This window comes from Anomaloglossus baeobatrachus, chromosome 5 (genome assembly GCF_048569485.1).
Source record: "Anomaloglossus baeobatrachus isolate aAnoBae1 chromosome 5, aAnoBae1.hap1, whole genome shotgun sequence".
In the NCBI taxonomy this organism is placed as follows: domain Eukaryota; kingdom Metazoa; phylum Chordata; class Amphibia; order Anura; family Aromobatidae; genus Anomaloglossus; species Anomaloglossus baeobatrachus.
Genome location: NC_134357.1, coordinates 564,411,584 through 564,431,312, shown reverse-complemented (window position 1 = coordinate 564,431,312; position 19,729 = coordinate 564,411,584). Strand labels below are relative to the sequence as shown.

At 48.2% G+C, this 19,729-nt stretch overlaps 1 protein-coding gene across 1 annotated transcript in view; it reads left to right on the top strand.

Moving 5' to 3' along the window:
- Positions 1 to 3,626: 3,626 nt before the first annotated feature.
- LOC142312350 (uncharacterized) overlaps positions 3,627 to 19,729 on the top strand; it is a 106,273-nt gene continuing 90,170 nt past the window's right edge. Inside the window, exons 1-3 of the mRNA XM_075351288.1 lie at positions 3,627 to 3,744; positions 3,828 to 3,925; positions 4,123 to 4,213. Of these exons, the coding sequence (XP_075207403.1) occupies positions 3,660 to 3,744; positions 3,828 to 3,925; positions 4,123 to 4,213 (274 nt within the window). The 5' untranslated portion in view covers positions 3,627 to 3,659. The remainder of the gene's footprint in view (positions 3,745 to 3,827; positions 3,926 to 4,122; positions 4,214 to 19,729) is intronic.

The following is a 19,729-nucleotide window of genomic DNA, read 5'->3' as shown; positions in this document are numbered from 1 at the left end:
TCTCTTTTCTCCCTTGTAAAAATGAAAATTTTATGGCTAAAGTAACATTTTTGTGTTAAAAAGTAAAATTTTCATTTTTTCCTTCCACATTGCTTTGGTTCCTGTGAAGCACCTAAAGGGTTAATAAACTTATTGGATGTGGTTTTGAGCAGTGTGAGGGGTGTAGTTTTTAGAATGGGGTCACTTTTGGGTATTTTCTGTCACCTAGGCCTCTCAAAGTCACCTCAAATGTAATGTGGTCCCTAAAAAAAATTATTTTGTAAATTTTGTTGGAAAAATGAGAATTTGCTGATGACCTTTGACCCCTTCTAACTTCCTAACGGAAAAAAAATTTGTTTCGAAAATTGCGCTGATGTAAAGTACACAAGTGGGAAATGTTATTTAGTAACTATTTTGTGTGACATATCTCTCAGATTTATGGGCATAAATTTTCAAAGTTTGAAAATTGCGACATTTTCAAAATTTTCGCCAAATTTCCTAAATTTTCACAAATAAACGCAAAAAATATCGGCCTAAATTTACCACTGACATGAAGTACAATATGTCACGAAAAAACAATCTCAGAATCGCCAGGATCCGTTGAAGCGTTCCAGAGTTATAACCTGTCAAAGTGACACTGGTCAGAATTGCAAAAAATGGCCCGGTCATTAGGGTGTTTTAGTGGCCGGGGGTGAAGGGGTTAAAGATGGCTCCTACATCCTGGCCAACGCCCAAGATGATGAACACAAAGGAGAATTCTCAACTATGGACTGACCAATCCAGCAGAGACTATGCAAATTCCTATACGTCCTGAGTCCAGCCTACGATATTTCATTGGACTATATTTTTTCTACACCCTTTACTCCCCTAAAACTATAAAGTTTTGTGAACAATAAACTGAGACAGAAGTCTCTGGCGTCTGTCATGGAGAAAGTTCATAACTGACTCGTAGTCCGTTATTTTATTCTTTCTCATGTGCATACATGACATTATAATCTGAACACGGCAGTCAGACCTTAAGAGACCCATTGTAGTCTCACCTCAACTGGAGCACAGCCCCCGGACTAGCTCCGGTGTGTGTCTGGGGGCCGACAAGCTCCGGTGTGTGTCTGGGGGGGACAAGCTCCGGTGTGTGTCTGGGGGGGACAAGCTCCGGTGTGTGTCTGGGGGGGACAAGCTCCGGTGTGTGTCTGGGGGGCGACAAGCTCCGGTGTGTGTCTGGGGGGCAACAAGCTCCGGTGTGTGTCTGGGGGGCGACAAGCTCCGATGTGTGTCTGGGGGGGAACAAGCTCCGGTGTGTATCTGGGGGGACAAGCTCCGGTGTGTGTCTGGGGAGGACAAGCTCCGGTGTGTGTCTGGGGGGGGACAAGCTCCGGTGTGTGTCTGGGGGGGACAAGCTCCGGTGTGTGTCTGGGGGGGACAAGCTCCGGTGTGTGTCTGGGGGGGACAAGCTCCGGTGTGTGTCTGGGGGGGACAAGCTCCGGTGTGTGTCTGGGGGGGACAAGCTCCGGTGTGTGTCTGGGGGGGACAAGCTCCGGTGTGTGTCTGGGGGGGACAAACTCTGGTGTGTGTCTGGGGGGGACAAGCTCCGGTGTGTGTCTGGGGGGGACAAGCTCTGGCGTGTCTGGGAGGGACAAGCTCTGGCGTGTGTCTGGGGGGGGGGGAAAGCTCCGGTGTGTGTCTGGAGGGGATGGCACATTGGCCCCGAAATGTTTTACCTGTAGAAATAGAGCAGCGATCGCTCTGCACCAGCTGCTGCTCATGTAATGAATTGTCCACGACTGGATATTGTGCAGCGCTGGGGCCATTAATGAGACAAAGTAACCCCTCTGTACTTACCTGACGTAGGAGCATCACCTATATACTGTATGCATTATTTCCTAAATATCTCACCACTCACCTTCTTTATTCTCCCCCAGCACAGCCGTAAGAGGGCTTGTTTTATGCGGGAAGACTTGTAGTTCTGAGGGAACTAGAGAAATGGTGAAAGCAATGAGGCGGCTCTACACAGAGGAGAACATTGAGGAGGGGGAGGGGAGGGGGTGATGTCTCTGATCGAGGCCTCAGGCCTTACATTGGGATAACACCAGAGAGGAGCAATAAGCTGTGAGTGCAGAGCGTCCAGACGGCTCCGTATAACATCACCGTGTGCAGGGCAGAGCGGCACTCAGCTCTGCTCATACACGTAGTACACATCGTATACACACGGCTCCGCTCCAAACACATTGTACATACAGTACGCGCCTGCACTCTGCACACATCGCCCTCTTCCGTACATGTTGTACACACATAGCTCTGCTATATCCACACTGTAAATCACACATCATACATACACGGCTCAACTTCGTACACACACGACTCCGCTCTATACACCTCGTACACACACGGCTCCGCTCCGTACACCTCGTACACACACGGCTCCGCTCTGTACACCTCGTACACACACGGCTCCGCTCCGTACACCTCGTACACACACGGCTCCGCTCCGTACACCTCGTACACACACGGCTCCGCTCCGTACACCTCGTACACACACGGCTCCGCTCCGTACACCTCGTACACACACGGCTCCGCTCCGTACACCTCGTACACACACGGCTACGCTCCGTACACCTCGTACACACACGGCTACGCTCCGTACACCTCGTACACACACGGCTCCGCTCCGTACACCTCGTACACACACGGCTCCGCTCCGTACACCTCGTACACACACGGCTCCGCTCCGTACACCTCGTACACACACGGCCCCGCTCCGTACACCTCGTACACACACGGCCCCGCTCCGTACACCTCGTACACACATGGCTCCGCTCCGTACACCTCGTACACACACGACTCCGCTCTATACACCTCGTACACACTCGGCTCTGCTACATCCACACTGTAAACCCCTCCTGACCCCACACATAACCTTCCCCTCACCCAGCACCATGACAACCAGCACAGCAGAGTCCTGCATACACTGAGGAGCTGATCATGTGACCCCTGACTCCTCCCCTCCATGTGACATCATCACAGGTCCTGGAAGCACAGAGCAGCCATATATCTAGTGTGCGGCTCTGCAGGTGGAGGTGTGTGGAGATTCCCCATTACTGGGCTCAGGCTCCATACACATTAGATGCTGGGGGAGAACAGTCGCTCTATAGAAGAGAATCCTCCTGATTGCCCCGTGAAGGATGGATATGGACAGGGACAAGATGGCGGAGAGGATATTACACCTCACCCTAGAGATCCTCTTCCGGCTTACTGGAGAGGTGAGAGATTCTGATGACGTCACATTACACCATTCTTATCTATGGGAATAACAGATGGACAGAACTGGAGAGGTGAGGACTCTGGAAATGTCTGGAGTGAGATTTCTTACTGTGTCTCTCCATAACCAGGATTACACAGTAGTGAAGAAGACCTCTAGTGAGCGCTGTCAGGCCCCTGTGTCTGAGGGATGGGGAAGACCCCTGAGCCCAATCACGGGGCCTCACCCCCCGATACATGAGGACATCAATGACCAGAAGATCCTAGAACTCACCTACAAGATGATTGAGCTGCTGACTGGAGAGGTGACACTGCTGGGAATGCTGGGACATTATACAGTAACGCTATGAAGGGATCGGGGGTGACGGTATCATTGTATGTGTCAGGTTCCTATAAGGTGTCAGGACGTCACCGTCTATTTCTCCATGGAGGAGTGGGAGTATTTAGAAGGACACAAAGATCTGTACAAGGACGTCATGATGGAGGCTCCCCAGCCCCTCACATCACCAGGTAATAGACAGGACTAAATACACATGGCCTATAATTATCTGTATGTAAGGAATGAATTCAGCCCCTGTATGTGTCTCCTCCAGGTCTATCCAGTAAGAGGACAACACCAGAGAGATGTCCCCGTCCTCTTCTCCCACAGGACTGTAAACAAGAAGACCCCGATGTTCCTCAGGATCATCAGGTAGATGGAGAGAAGGGGCCATGAAATCTCCCTATGATGTGTAGACGGCTGTGAAGGTCTTGTGCTCAGTCTTGTTTTATCCTCCAGTATTATATGTGTTATACTTGTGTAATGAGAGCGGTGGAGATGGCAGGATTAGAGCTGATCATAGATGGGACTTCTCCATCTGTCGGTGACTTTTACAATATTTGTTTCAGGGTGAAGATCTACCCCATATTAATACTACAGAGACATATGTGAAGGATGATGAGCGGAGTAAAGAGGAGGTTCCTACAGATAACCGCCCAGGTGAGTAGTGACCACTAAATGCAGAAGAGTGACAGATTCTTCTCATTCAGCAGCTGCTACAATGTGGGACTAAGAAGAAGGAACAAAACTTATTGTCCTACAAATAATGTTCCACAGCAAAAATGAAGCATAAGGTATAGATAATTGAGTGTTTTGCAGAGTATATACCTTTATTAAGAAATAGAAAAACATACATTTTGTTAAATTCTTATTAAAACCACCTAAAACTGACTCAACACAAACACATAAGTGAATAATACAAAATATTTAGGCTGACACCAAGAGTCTAGATATACCCAGATAACCATTAAACAGGAATGAGATCGGTGCTTACATACTTATCCCTCAAAAGGTTCTGTCCAGGGGTGGGATTCAGCCGGTTCTGTCCGGTTTGGGAGAACCGGTTGTTAAAATAGCAGCCGGTTCCCCGAACCGGCAAGAAACGGCTCCAGTGATCCGGTTCCCTCTATTCATTTGTTTCATAGTTTCATAGTTTTTTAAGGTTGAAAGGAGACTCTAAGGGCGGCTTTGCACGTTGCGACATTGCACGTGCGATGTCGATGGGGTCAAATCGAAAGTGACGCACATCCGGCGTCGCAGTCGATATCGCAACGTGCAAATCCTTTTTGATACGATGAACGAGCGCAAAAGCGTCGTTATCGTATCATCGCTGCAGCCTCCGACATTTCCATAAGGTGGGCTTTGCACGCTGCGACATCGGTAACAATGTGTTACCGATGCTGCAGCGATAGTCCCACCCCCGTCGCACGTGCAATATCTAGTGAAAGCTGCCGTAGCGATTATTATCGCTACGGTAGTTTCACACGCACATACCTGCCGTGCGACGTCCCTCTGGCCGGCGACCCGCCTCCTTCCTAAGGGGGCAGGTCGTGCGGCGTCACAGCGACGTCACACGGCAGGCGGCCAATTGAAGTGGAGGGGTGGAGATGAGCAGGATGTAAACATCCCGCCCACCTCCGTCCTTCTCATTGCAGCCGGCGGCAGGTAAGGTGAAGTTCCTCGCTCCTGCGGCTTTACACACAGCGATGTGTGCTGCCGCAGGAGCGAGGAACAACATCGCACCTGTCGCTGCACCGGCATTATGGAAATGTCGGAGGCTGCAGCGATGATACGATAACGACGCTTTTGCGCTCGTTCATCGTATCAAAAAGGATTTGCACGTTGCGATATCGACTGCGACGCCGGATGTGCGTCACTTTCGATTTGACCCCATCGACATCGCACGTGCAATGTTGCAACGTGCAAAGCCGCCCTAATGCCGGTGCAGCGACAGGTGCTTTCACTAGATCAAATAGCGTAAGAAAAAGAAGTATACCAAAACGGGATCACCACAAGGTCAATTTATATAAAGAATTACTTTATTGTACAAAAAACCACACGTCCACACCAGGAGTGTAGCACACACAGAAGAAAATTAAAAACACTTAAAAAGCCTATGGCATATAAGAACTGTCACGTTGGGAAACAATACATATAATTATGAAAAGTATATCAATACAATATTATCCAATATTAATAACCTCTCCTAATGCACCATACAATGCTGCTTTATTTGTCCAAAATAACTGATCAGTTATATCCACCACAGATGATATATGGGAAAATAACACTATACATAGTTTAATAAAGGCCTAGACCGCCAAATAGATATATCCAGGAGATGTATATAAGAGGTGCTATGCTAGCATCACATACACAGTATTACAACCTAAGATCCCAAACCATTAGCTGGCTGCATAATTCTGACTGTGATGAAAAAGACATAACCAAAGATCTAGTATAACCCAGAATGGATCAAAGTAATTTGTCCTGCACCAAGCCTTTAAGATATCCTCAATCTATACTCACTATTGGTAAGATACCAGCAAGATAGAAAAAAAATGTATTTTGTATGGTATTTTTTCTATCTTGCTGGTTCTTCTGTTCTCCTGTGTGTGCTACACTCCTGGTGTGGACGTGTGGTTTTTTGTACAATAAAGTAATTCTTTATATAAATTGACCTTGTGGTGATCCCGTTTTGGTATACTTCTTTTTCTTACGCTATTTGGTATAGTTTTCTGTATACCAGGAGATCCCGCGGGTAGTGCCCTTCCTCTCTCTGTGCTTTCACTAGATATTGCACGTGCGACGGGGGCGGGACTATCGCTGCAGCATCGGTAACACATTGTTACCGATGTCGCAGCGTGCAAAGCCCGCCTAAGTCCATCTAGTTCAACCCGTAGCCTAACATCCAGAGGAAGGCAAAAAAAAACAACAAAACAATGTGGCAAACAAGCTCCAATGGGGGAAAAAAAATTCCTTCCTGACTCCACATACGGCAATCAGACTAGTTTCTTGGATCAACACCCTGTCATAAACTCTAATATACATAATTGGTTATATTACATTTTTCAAGAAAGGCATCCAGGCACTGCTTAAATGTTAGTAGTGAATCACTCATTACGACATCATGCGGCAGAGAGTTCCATAGTCTCACTGCTCGTACAGTAAAGAATCCTCGTCTGTGATTATGATTAAACCTTCTTTCCTCAAGACAAAGCGGATGCCCCCGTGTTCCAGCCGCAGGCCTAGGTGTAAAAAGATCTTCGTAAAGGTCTCTGTACTGTCCCCTCATATATTTATACATTGTGAATAGATCCCCCCTAAGCCTTCGTTTTTCCAAACTAAATAACCCCAAGTTTAATAACCTGTCTTGGTGTTGCAGCCCACCCATTCCTCTAATAATCTTGGTCGCTCTTCTCTGCACCCTCTCCAGTTCAGCTATGTCCTTCTTATATATCGGTGACCAGAATTGTACACAGTATTCCAAGTGCGGTCGCACCATTGACTTGTACAGAGGTAGAACTATATTTTTTTTTTCATGAACACTTATACCTCTTTTAATACATCCCATTATTTTATTAGCCCTGGCAGCAGCTGCCTGACACTGTCCACTAAAGTGAAGTTTACCATCCACCCATACACCCAAGTCTTTTTCTGTGTCTGTTTTACCCAGTGTTCTACAATTAAGTACATAATTATAAATTTTATTTCCTCTACCCAAGTGCATGACCTTACATTTATCTACATTAAACTTCAATTGCCACTTCTCAGCCCAATCCTCCAATTTACATAAATCTCCCTGTAATATAAAATTATCCTCCTCTGTATTGATTACCCTGCAGAGTTTAGTATCATCTGCAAATATTGAATTCTACTCCGCATGCCCCCAACAAGGTCATTTATAAATATGTTGAAAAGAAGCGGGTCCAATACTGACCCCTGTGGTACCCCACTATGAACTGAGACCCAGTCCGAGTACGTACCATTAATAACCACCCTTTGTTTCCTATCACTGAGCCAGTTTTTATCCCAGTTACACATATTTTCCCCTATCCCCATTATTCTCATTTTATGTACCAACCTTTTGTGTGGCACCGTATCAAAAGCTTTTGAAAAGTCCATATACACAACATCCTCTGCATTTCCCTGGTCCAGGCTTGAACTTACCTCTTCATAGAAGCTAATCAAATTAGTTTGACAGGATCGATCCCTCATAAACCCATGTTGATACTCTGTCATAAGGTTATTTTTCTTGAGATACTCCAGTATAGCATCTCTCAAGAAACCCTTTAAGAATTTTACCAACCATAGAGGTTAAACTTACCGGCCTATAATTTCCCGGCTCAGTTTTTGTCCCCTTTTTGAATATTGGCACCACATTTGCTATGCGTCAGTCCTGCGGTACCGACCCTGTTATTAAGGAATCTGTGAAGATTAAAAATAATTGGCTACCTATCACAGAACTCAATTCCTGTAGAACTCTGGGGTGTATGCCATCCGGGCCCGGAGATTTGTCAACCTTAGTGATTTCGAGGCGGCGGCGTACTTCCTGCTGGGTTAAGCAGGTAATATTCAAGGGTGAATTTATGGTATCACTGGTCATGTCATCTGCCATGGCATTTTCTTGTATAAAAACCGTAGTGTTAGTGTCTCTTTAAGACACTAGCACAAATGAATCCCAATACCTCCGCGCCGCACTTCCGGGTTCAGTGAAGCCAGTCTGCTCCCTGACCCGGCGTGCAGTGACGTGCTGATGCTGCAGAGGTCACAGAAGTGTGAGGAGGTAGCTCCTCCCACTGTCGTCTGTCAGCGTCAGTGGGTGCAGCGTGCCAAGGAGGATGGAAGACAGAGGAGAGGCCGTCGGTGCTTGGATCAGGTAAGCGTTCAGTGAGCCGTAGATGCAGGGAGAGGGGCCGCATAAGATGGGAACTATATGGGGAGAGGAGCCATATGGGTCAGGATCTGCCAAGGAAAAGAGGCCATAATGGGATGGGATCTGCAGGGGAAAAGAGGCCATAATGGGATGGGATCTGCAGGGGAAAGAGGCCATAATGGGATGGGATCTGCAGGGGGAAAGAGGCTATAATGGGATGGGATCTGCAGGGGGAAAGAGGCCATAATGGGATGGGATCTGCAGGGGGAAAGAGACCATAATGGGATGGGATCTGCAGGGGGAAAGAGGCCATAATGGGATGGGATCTGCAGGGGGAAAGAGGCCATAATGGGATGGGATCTGCAGGGGGAAAGAGGCCATAATGGGATGGGATCTGCAGGGGGAAAGAGGCCATAATGGGATGGGATCTGCAGGGGGAAAGAGGCCATAATGGGATGGGATCTGCAGGGGGAAAGAGGCCATAATGGGATGGGATCTGCAGGGGGAAAGAGGCCATAATGGGATGGGATCTGCAGGGGGAAAGAGGCCATAATGGGATGGGATCTGCAGAGGGAAAGAGGCCATAATGGGATGGGATCTGCAGGGGGAAAGAGGCCATAATGGGATGGGATCTGCAGGGGGAAAGAGGCCATAATGGGATGGGATCTGCAGGGGGAAAGAGGCCATAATGGGATGGGATCTGCAGGGGGAAAGAGGCCATAATGGGATGGGATCTGCAGGGGGAAAGAGGCCATAATGGGATGGGATCTGCAGGGGGAAAGAGGCCATAATGGGATGGGATCTGCAGGGGGAAAGAGGCCATAATGGGATGGGATCTGCAGGGAGAAAGAGGCCATAATGGAATGGGATCTGCAGAGGGAAGGTCGTCCGTTCCAGTTTTAGCAGGGCTCCTTTAGTAATAATTTTTAAAAAATGTAGAAAAACCGTTTAATACAATATGCCTGACAGTGACTGGAACAACTGGTGCTGGACAGGAGAGTGACGGTATAGGAAGGGAAGAAGGGGAAAGAGATTATACTTTACATTAATTGTATTTTTTTGGTGCGAAAAGTGCGTGAAAATGGGTGTGGCTAACAAAACGGGTGTGGTAACAGAATGGGTGTGGTTTTCAAATGGGCGGGGTTTACAGAGAACCTGTTGTTAAAAATTTGAATCCCACCCCTGGTTCTGTCCCTTCCTAGCAATGGAGTATAACACCCTAATTTTTCAAATGGTGCCCTCATTCCCCGATGGCTATCCCTCAAACTCTCCATGCTCTCGCTATGTTTCACACAGTGGTGAACATATATAAGAATACGTGGATTGGTTCTAGTAGAGAACTATATTGAGTAAACCAAATAGAGGAACATAAATAACAATGTTGGATCAGTTATCTGATGTCCTTGCAAATGTTGGAGACTTGGCTAGATGAGAACTGACTGGCCTATTCATTTTCAAGGAGAGGGGAGCGGGGGTAACCTCCTGCACTCCCTACTGTCCCTATACAGGTTCTTTCACCCCATCGCCGATCACGTGTCTAGACCCTCGCTTGCCCTGAACTCACCCTGGCTAGTGAGAAACCCGGCGAGAGCACTAGTCGTACCTACTGCAATAATTCAATACAAGGGTAGGAGGACAGACAGGGGGAAATAGACACGATTCTTTCCACCTCAAGCTCATAACTTCCCATCAACAATAACTGGAGGCAGTGGTAAAGGTGATGGCTTTCCAAACCCGACACACTTTCTGAGAAATGATCTGTGAAAAATGTGTATTTTGAGTGCTGGGGTATCTTAAGCCGAAAGGCCACAGGTTTAATAACGGCAATAATGTTATATGGACCGATGAACCTAGGACCCAGTTTCCAAGACAGAACCTTCAAGTTGATATTCCTAGTGGACAAATATATGTAATCATTCACACACAGGTCAAGACATGACAGACTTTTGTCATGCACACCTTTGTACCTTTCCCCCATAATGCTTAGGATGTTCAGTTTTACATGCCAAATGGAAAGAAGCAACAAGGAAAATCGTTCTTCCCCAGGATCCCTCGAAGATCCCTACGCACTGAAAGCATAGAACTGAGGGTGGAACCTGTAGGCACCAAAAATAGGTGACTTCCCAGTGGATTCCTTTTGACTGGTTGAGTTTGCATTAAATAACAAAGGGAGGTACAACGACAAATGTTTCTGGTTATCGGACACAAAACACCCTAAGTAAGTCTCCAAACTCTGATTTATGCGTTCAATCTTCACTTTAGATTGGGGATGGAACGCTGAGGAAAAAGACAGATGTACTCCCAGATGAGAACAGAATGCCCTCCAAAATTTAAAAGCAAACTGGGTCCCCCGATCAGACACCACGATATCAGAAATATATGAGTGAATGTTTTATCTTTAGGGAAGACCGGTAGAGCAATGGAGTGCCTCATTTTACTGAAGCTATCTACCACTACTAAGATAACCATTTTAACAGCAGTCGAAGGAAGGTCAGGAATAAAGTCCATAGATACTTGAGTCCATCATCTGTTAGGTATAGTCAAGGAGAGACCCGGACGGACAAGTAAGCAGGTTCTTAGAATGTGCACAGGTATTACAGGAAGACACAAAATTCACTATGTCCTTATACAACCTTGGCCACCAAAAACTACAAGAAAGGAGGTCAAAGTTTGCTTTATCACCTGGTTGTCCCACTAGGACCAAGTTATGATGCTCCTTTAAAATTTTTAGCTGCCAAAGCTAATACAATAACTGGATTTATTAAATGACACATAGAACCTCATGATGAGAATATAGTTTTGCCTCCAAACAAGTAATTAGTTCGGCCACACTTAGAATACGGTGTGCAGTTTTGGTCTCCAGTGTATAAGAAGGACATCACTGAACTACAGAGGGTGCAGAGAAGTGCAACCAAGGTTATTAAAGGAATAGGTGGACTGCAATACCAAGGCAGGTTATTAAAGTTGGAGTTATTCAATTTGGAAAAACGAAGGCTTGGGAGCGATCTTATTAGAATGTACAAATATTGTACTACTTGAAAAACCCAATATTACTGGTTAAGGGCAGTAGATTCTGATATGGAGTCGGTAGGGAATTGTTCCCCATAATATGAAGATATTCATGTCTGCTCCATGGGGTTTTTGCCTTACTTTGGATCAACATGTTAGGCTATAGGTTAAGCCCCAAACCACAAAAAGTGAAATAAATCCCCCCCCCCCCCAAAAAAAAAAATTCAGAAAAATTCACCGATGGTAGTCATAGCATCCTGAGATCGTCTTGACGACCTCCAGGTCTACCAGCTATAGTAACATGATAGCTAATAGTTAGATGATAGTTAGATAATGCCAGCAGCACGGTCTAAAAGGCTTCTGTCACTGTTTCACTGACAGGTATAAAGTGAAAAAAATATTTACAAAAAATAAAAATAAAAAAAAATACAAAATAGATCAATAAATATATATGATTATGTAAAAAACAAAAAACAAAACATATATTTGGTATTGTCATGTCTATAATGTCCCATTCTACAAAACTGTCATACTAGTTAACCCCTTCAGTGAACACAGTAAGAAAAAGTAAAATACTATGTTGCTTCATCATAGAGCTGCAACAAAAAAGTATAAAATGTAATATAAAAATTCATATGTAAGTGATGATAGTCTATAAAAATGTCTTCTTTTTTTTTTTTTCTCTTTTGGCACTACGGGCTCTGCAAATGGAGTCCGCAAACTATTCTTGGAAACCTATACTGCAAAAGTCAAATAGATCCACTTCCCTTGCGAGCCCAGTACTGTGAATGTAGGGTATTGCCACATTCAGGAGTAATTGTGTAATGGGGCCTTTTTTACGTATTCCCATGAAAATTATAAATCAGGGGCTTTAATTACATTTTTTTTTTTTTTTTTTTTTTAAACAATAAATTTTTATTGATTTTCAGAATTTTAACATACAAACAAGTGAGGGCATCAAAGAACTTGTTATGTTTACAATTTGTATTAAGTTAACAAGAATTATTATAATAAGAAGCTAGGAAGCGACCATTTCAGTTAACTGATCCGTCATACTATAATACTTTGCTGTTCGTGTCGGCTTCTATGGCCTGTGGCCAGATGTGTAAGACACGAAAAACTTTCCATGGTCTATAAAACACTCTAATACATTCCTAACCTTTTAGTCCCTCAACTTGAGGGACTTTCAACCCTAATCCAGGGAGAGAAAACCCATAGAAGAAGAAGAAAGAGAGAAAGCAGGTTATGAAATAAGAAAAGAGATGGAGAGGAAAAGATATATGACTTTGCACTTTACTTCAGGATCTGTCGGTACAAGGGCGAAGACAAGAACGCCTCCCAGTGGAACCAAGTCTTGGCTACCACATCCCTTTCCCGATGGGAACAGGCTATCAGAGACTCCATGCGGTGTGTCAGGTTCACCTCTGCAAACCATTCCTCCAAAGACGGGGGATCCATAGATCTCCAGTGTCTGGGGATTACTGTTTTCGCGGCCTGCAATAGATGTCTGAGTAGTGATTTTTTTATATCTAGTTTTAGATAGAGGGAACATATAGAGCAAAATTGCTTCTGGAGACTGTGGGACTGAGATCTCCGTCACCTCCAATACCGTTTTGAGGACTCCGCAAAGCATTCAAGGTCAGGCAGGAGCACCATTTATGTGACATGGTTCCCAACTCCGTGCCACAATGCCAACATGTGTCCGGCATCCCAGAAAACCATTTTTCTCTATCGTTTCATTGGGGGACACAGGACCATGGGGTTATGCTGCTGTCACTAGGAGGCTGACACTAAGTAGACATAAAAAGTTAGCTCCTCCCCAGTAGTATACACCCCGAGCCAGAGGCGGGCTCAATTCAGTTTTTAGCTTACTGTCGTAGGAGGCTGATGTGGGCCGTCTCGGCCCCCCCCTCAGCCATTTGATTTTTGCGCTTTTTTCCCTTTTCGGCGCCGCTCATCGCTCTCATACCTGTCTTCTCATTTCTGCAGGTATTTTCTTCGTCACTCTTCCTCCGCAGCCCTGTGGGTACCACACCCCAGGGTCGCAGGGGCTTGAGATTTCGAGCCCTCTCCCCCGTCCATCCCCGTGGTACCACTCCCGGGGTTGCGCGTGTGGGCAGGTTGTCATGGGCACCCCTGATTCGCGCTGCGGTATCACCCCAAAGGGCGTACAGGGGCATACAGCAGGGATGGAACCTCCGCAGCGTTTGTAATCCGATGGGCCTTTCACGCTGCCTTCTCCTGCAGGGGGGTTGCTTCCCCCATCATGATGTCTACTTCCCTGCCTCAGCACGCTCTCCCCCGGAGTCTTCAGTCTTCCTGGACAAGAGCACTGTACACAGGCAGGGGCAAGGAGCCCTGCCTGCACCGCATCCGTCGCTGGGCCGGCGCCGCCGAGAACAGGTAGGACCGACCTTCTCCTACCTTCTCCTCCAGGCGGCTACAAAATTGAGGCCCCGGTCTCGGCCTAGACGCTCTGCGCCCCTGCCACGTCTCAGCTGTCGGCGGCGCGCGCAGGCACAAGCGCAGACCCCCCTCTTGGCGCTCCGGTCATCGCTGCTGCCCCACCACTGCTTGCAGGCAGGACCGCCTGTCTCTACTTCCCGGCGCGCCGGCAGCCCCAAAATTTAGGCCCCGGCTCCGGCCTTGTCTCCAGTGTCCCATGCCCGCCCCTTCACTGCAGCGCTATTGGTTGCCGGCCGTCCGTCTCCGCCCTCCGCTCTGCCCCAGGCATCACAGGGGGGGCGGTGGCTGTGTTTTTCCCGCTCTCCAGACTTCCTCAGCGTCCATCTTCCTTTAAAAAAAAAAAAAAAAAAAAGGAAATAGGACTCCCAGTGTGCGGATTGCTGAAGCTGCAGCAACCGTTTATAACAGTAAAAACAAGCCCTCAAAAGTGCCACAATCATACAGGGATTGTGTTTTTATCAGAGGTTGAGTTTATTATTGTATACATATAGAAATAATATATATATATATATATATATATATATATATATATATATATATATATATATATATATATATATATATATATATATATATATATATATATATATTGAATTATACAGGTGCTATCAGGCAACTAGTTGACATGATAGATACATACATATAGAAGGGAACGGTGGTTTTTACTATCAACATATGTTCCCAGAATATTATCTCAACTTTTGAATTCACCCAATTCATGTCAGATTTAGTGATCGCAGCCCCTGACACTGCAGGTCCCGGTATCTCCCCTGGCTGGCTGGTCAGCGCCCCTGTCTCAAGCCATAATTCCCCTCGCTGACGTCCTCGGGTCGGTACGCATACGCTGCGTCCCTGGCCGACGCTCTGTCATGCCTCCACAGGACTGGCGCAATCCCCTCGGGGAGTTTTCACCTTCATCCCCAGGTCCAGACGGCCGCTCCTCCGGAAGCCTTTCGACCTTTCAGGTGATGGCCCAGGCATACCGCCTCTGCTGGAGTCCGAGCAGGCGCCTGATGTTCGGCGCATGACGAATGGCCCGGAAGAAATGGTGAGTCAAGCCATAAAGGTACGGACAGCCCTTTTCTCTCCGTGCACACACAGGGGGAGGTGAGTCCCGTGCCAGGGACCTTATCCACGGCTCGAAGCGGACCCGCCTGGTCTCTTCGGTGCCCCCCCCCTAGTTTTTCCTTCATTCCCAGGTCCAAACTTCCGCTCCACCGGAAGCCTTCCAGCCCCTCTGGTGATGACCCAGGCATACCACCTCTGCTGGATTCCGAGCAGGCGCCAGAGGTTCGCCGCATGACGAATAGCCTGGTAGAAACGGTGAGTCAGTCCATAAGAGCACGGTGAGTCCTCTTCTCCCCTCTGAGCACACAGGTCTCCTTTAAGACTTTTCTGGCGGACCCATGATGTATTCAGTGGACATCCAGTAGTTCGCCGGGTTGTTGCGTCATGGCAGACAACAACCAGACACGACGTTTACCAGTGGTAAGTCTTGTCATTGTCATTATCCCTTCCCCAAAGGGCTCCGGAGAGAAGGGGCATGCTCCCCTGTGATCGGCCCGCCAGGGTTCCACCTGGCTTATCATCCCTAACGTGACGTCTCTCAGGGACTCCACGGACACCCTACGCAGCGGTCTACGTTCCATCTCTGCCGATTCAGAACTGGTTGACATCTTCGGTGAGTACCTTCTCAACACAGCCCGGGCGTCTGCCAGCGGCACGGTCTAGGTCTCTAGCAGCAGTGTGACCACCTGTTAGCACTCTAACTCAAGATCTGGAATGCGGTGCGACCTCTATTGCTGGTCTCCCTTCCGCTCTTAGGACAGCGTCCCTTCGGAAATGGGCTAGTCCAGTTGGTCCCCTAGGCCACCTGAGGGAAGAGATTCTTCCCCTACCCAACATCGACCCAGACGCATGCGGGTGCGTCGCTCCACCGCTCGGTTCCAGTCCTTCGCGCCTTAACCTTTCAAGGCGCCTCTATCCCACCAATAGCTCATCCACCTTGCGAGGCAAGGGACCACTTCCTTGCTTAAGGGTCGTTACAGGGATCATAGCGGCTGCCATGCCCATCCTACACTCCAGAACTATTATGGTCACTCCGCCCTGGTACGACCTGGTGGTCAGGAGTTCTTCCCTCAAGGGCTGTCGTATGGGTGTGTAGATAGCTTCGTCGCCTTTTCGCTTCTAGAGTAGCCGATCTTTCGGGAAAGGTCTTCTCAGACCCCGCCCCGGCGGATCATCCCTTTAGACACGGTATTCAATACCGTCCAAGGTCAGGTACTCCTCGCACAAGAGTGGTTCTCTTCCCTGCACCGAGGCCTCCGTACTCTCTGCCATCCCCACCAGTTTGTCCATCGGTCTTGGTATGCGAGTCCCCGGTCAGTTGTCAGCGGGGATATAGGCAGTACATTGTACCCAGTTGCATCCTCGACTCTTTCAGCGGGCCCTAACGAAGAAGGGGGGTCAAATCTCTCCTTGCTATGGACCGCTGGTCCCGTCTATATCGAATGACCCGCCATTCCCTTCCTAAGTGGACCATTCTTCGCATCCTCCCTGGGGAGAGTCCCTTCTCTTCTTCTTCTTCCTCTCTGGAGGATAGTGTCCACCGTCACCGATCTCCAAGACTGGGGTGTGCCTCTCCATTCCCGCAGCACAAAGCTGTTGGACACCCCTGAGTATTGTCTCCCTATCAACATTCCAGAATTCAGCCATCCGGCTAGCCCGGCTACGATTTCAGCACCATGTACTGGGTTGCCCAGTCAGATTCCAGTCTGACCATGCCGCAATGGTGGCGTGCATCATCCACCAGGAAGACGCAAGGAGTATCATGGTAATGGGTGAAGTCAAGAGGACCTTGCACTGAGCCGGATCTCTTCGCGCCCTAATCTCGGCAGTGCACATCCCTAGCGTGGACAATGGAACGGCCCTCTTTTCTCGGCAGGGATGGCCCCGCGTCAGGCAGACGGTTCCTCAACAGAGAAGTCCCCAGCCAGATTTTCGGTGAAGGAAGACTCCGGTCAGGGACCCAATGGCCTCACGATTCGTCTATCAGGTCCACGGTTCATCGAGTGGTGCTCCCTCCACCTGGCCTAGGTGTCGACGTCCTCGCCCTGTCGTGATGCCAGTTCAGGCTCCCGTGCATCTTCCCTCTGTTTTCCGGGTTTTCAAGGTTTCTTCAAAGAATCAAGGCAGAAGGTGGCGCCAGAGTGGCCCAGACGAGCATAGTTCACACAACTCACTCAGCTCCTCACAGTTGCCCCGTGGCACCTTCCAGACCCTCCAGATCTTCCGTGTCGGGGCCCTCTCTTCCACCAAGACTCAAAGGTCCTTATTGATGACCTTACTAGTGGATCCCGGCTACTGGCTCAGACAGGCCTTTCGACAGGAGCGATACACACAATGTTTAAGGCCGGACAGCCAGTTTTCATCACAAATCTATTTCCACACGGGGAGATCTCCTCCGGTGGTGTAAGGAGCACATCTTCTCTTCTCTTGCTCCTTCTCCCTTCCGTTATTGCTGGCATTTTTGCAGTCAGGTCTGGATGCGGGTCTCTCGCGCGTCCCTTTTAAGGGCCAGGTGTCTGCTCTATCTATTCGGTTTCAGAAGCCTCTCGCTTCTCGTCCGCCAAATTAGGACTTTCACCCAGGGAGTCACCCATCTGACTCTACTGTATCGTCATCCACTAGAGACGTGGGACCTAGATCGGGCGAGGGGTTCGCTTCAGGGTATCCTGTTTTTTCCTTCCTAGTTTCCTTCTGTTCTCACCTGTTTTGGAAAGTGGGTTCCTTGTTGCCATCACGTTTTTTACGAAGGGCATCAGGACAGGCAGTCCTCTCTGGTCGTTTTCTCCTCCTTTTTCTGGGCCTCCACCTGCACAGGAGGGGGTGCTCCGGCCAGACCCCGCCTTCGGTCCGGGGCTGTCTCGCCGTTCCACCTAGATAGGGGATTGGGTTTCGGTCATTCTGTCCTAGTACTTCTCTCAGCCTGAAAGGGGCCTTGTTTACTCTGGCCCTGGTACGAGCTCTCAGTTTTTTGTTATGTCCTCAGGACCGCACCTTTCAGTGTCACCGACAGTCAGTTCATGCTGGCGCCCAAGGCCAAGATTGCCACATGGTTCCAATTCCGCTAGAGTTGAGGCCTACCGCAGGTAGAACGGATCCCTGCCACGGGCAGTGAAGGCGCACTATACCCGTGCAATGGGAGCATCTTAGTCGATTAGTCTTCGGACGTCGGCCGGCCAGGTCCGCGAGGTCGCCTCCTGATCTAGTCCGCACCCAGGTATCGGCAGAGGCCACTCTTGGTGTAGGTTTTTGCGGGCGGCGGTAGCACACCTACAACAAGATAGGTACTGGCAGGTCTGGGTCAAGCCCGACAGGGGGAAGATGTTTCCTGCCTATCTCCGGTGCTTGCTCTTTTCCCACCCAGGGACTGCTTTTGGACGTCCCATGGTCCTGTGTCCCCCAATGAAACGATAGAGAAAGAAGGATTTTTGTGTACTCACCGTAAAATCTTTCTCTGAGTCTTCATTGGGGGGACACAGCACCCACCCTGCTTGTCTTGTGTTACATATTGCCTGCCTATCGCCTCGGTGGTCCATATTTCCAGGCCACTTGTCGCACGACGACTTGGTTATAATTTTTACTGTGACTTATCTATGGGTCTTTGTTTTGGTTCTCCTCCTACTGCTTGTGCATTAAACTAAATTGAGCTCGCCTCTGGCTCGGGGTGTATACTGCTGGGGAGGAGCTAACTTTTTATGTCTACTTAGTGTCAGCCTCCTAGTGACAGCAGCATAACCCCATGGTCCTGTGTCCCCCAATGAAGACTCAGAGAAAGAGATTTTACGGTGAGTACACAAAAATCCTTCTATTCAATGTAGCTGGCACCCTATACCATCTCGAAATTATCTTATAACTTGTTTCTTGTGATTTGGATGCTATGATTGATTTATGAGAGAGGGTGAAGCATTTATCCCATTCGGTTTTTGTGAGTTTTATTAAGTTCCGACTCCCAAGCCTTACAATACGGGGGGAGGGAGAGTAGATCTTTATCCGCGAGCAACTTGTAGATAGCCGACGTCGCATGCGGTATCGCAGACTTTGCGAGACAGAGCGACTCGAAGGCGGACAGGGGGCGTGTCATTCTGTCTTTGTCATGGATCGATGAGTAGAAGTGTTGGAGTTGGGTATATTCAAATACATGGCGTGGAGAGGGGGATGTCTCTCCCAGGATCGTGTTAAGTGGCAACAATATTCCGTTAGGGGCTACCTGGTGTAGACGTAGTGGGCGGGATTTAGGGCATCCTAGAAAAGAAGAAGCGGTACACCCAGGTTCAAACAAAGGGTTTCCCGCAATGGGGAATAAGGGGCCGTGTCCGTCCACCAGTCTTTTTTTCAAAGAGGGGACGTTCAGGGCTTTCAGCGTATTGGCTGTTGTATAGGATACTTCCAAATTATTTGGAAGTAGGGAGGAGCGTAGCCAAGGTAGGGATCCTGCCGGTATTGGACACATATCCGTCGCCATGCGTACCCACAGTTTCGTCGAATAGCTATGAATTAAGTCTAGTATATGCGCATATGCTGCTGCTGAATAGTAGCGACGACAGTCCGGTAAACCCATCCCACCAGCTTCCTTAGGGCGGACCAGGGTTTCCCAGCGTAGCCTCGGGTGTTTGGACGCCCAGACAAAATTCTGAAATTGTCGCCTGATTCCATCCCAAAACGAAGCTGGGATATATGTGGGGATTGTGTATTAGATACAGCAACCTGGGGAGGATAGTCATCTTTAGTATGTTAATGCGTCCAAACCAGGAAAAACTTGT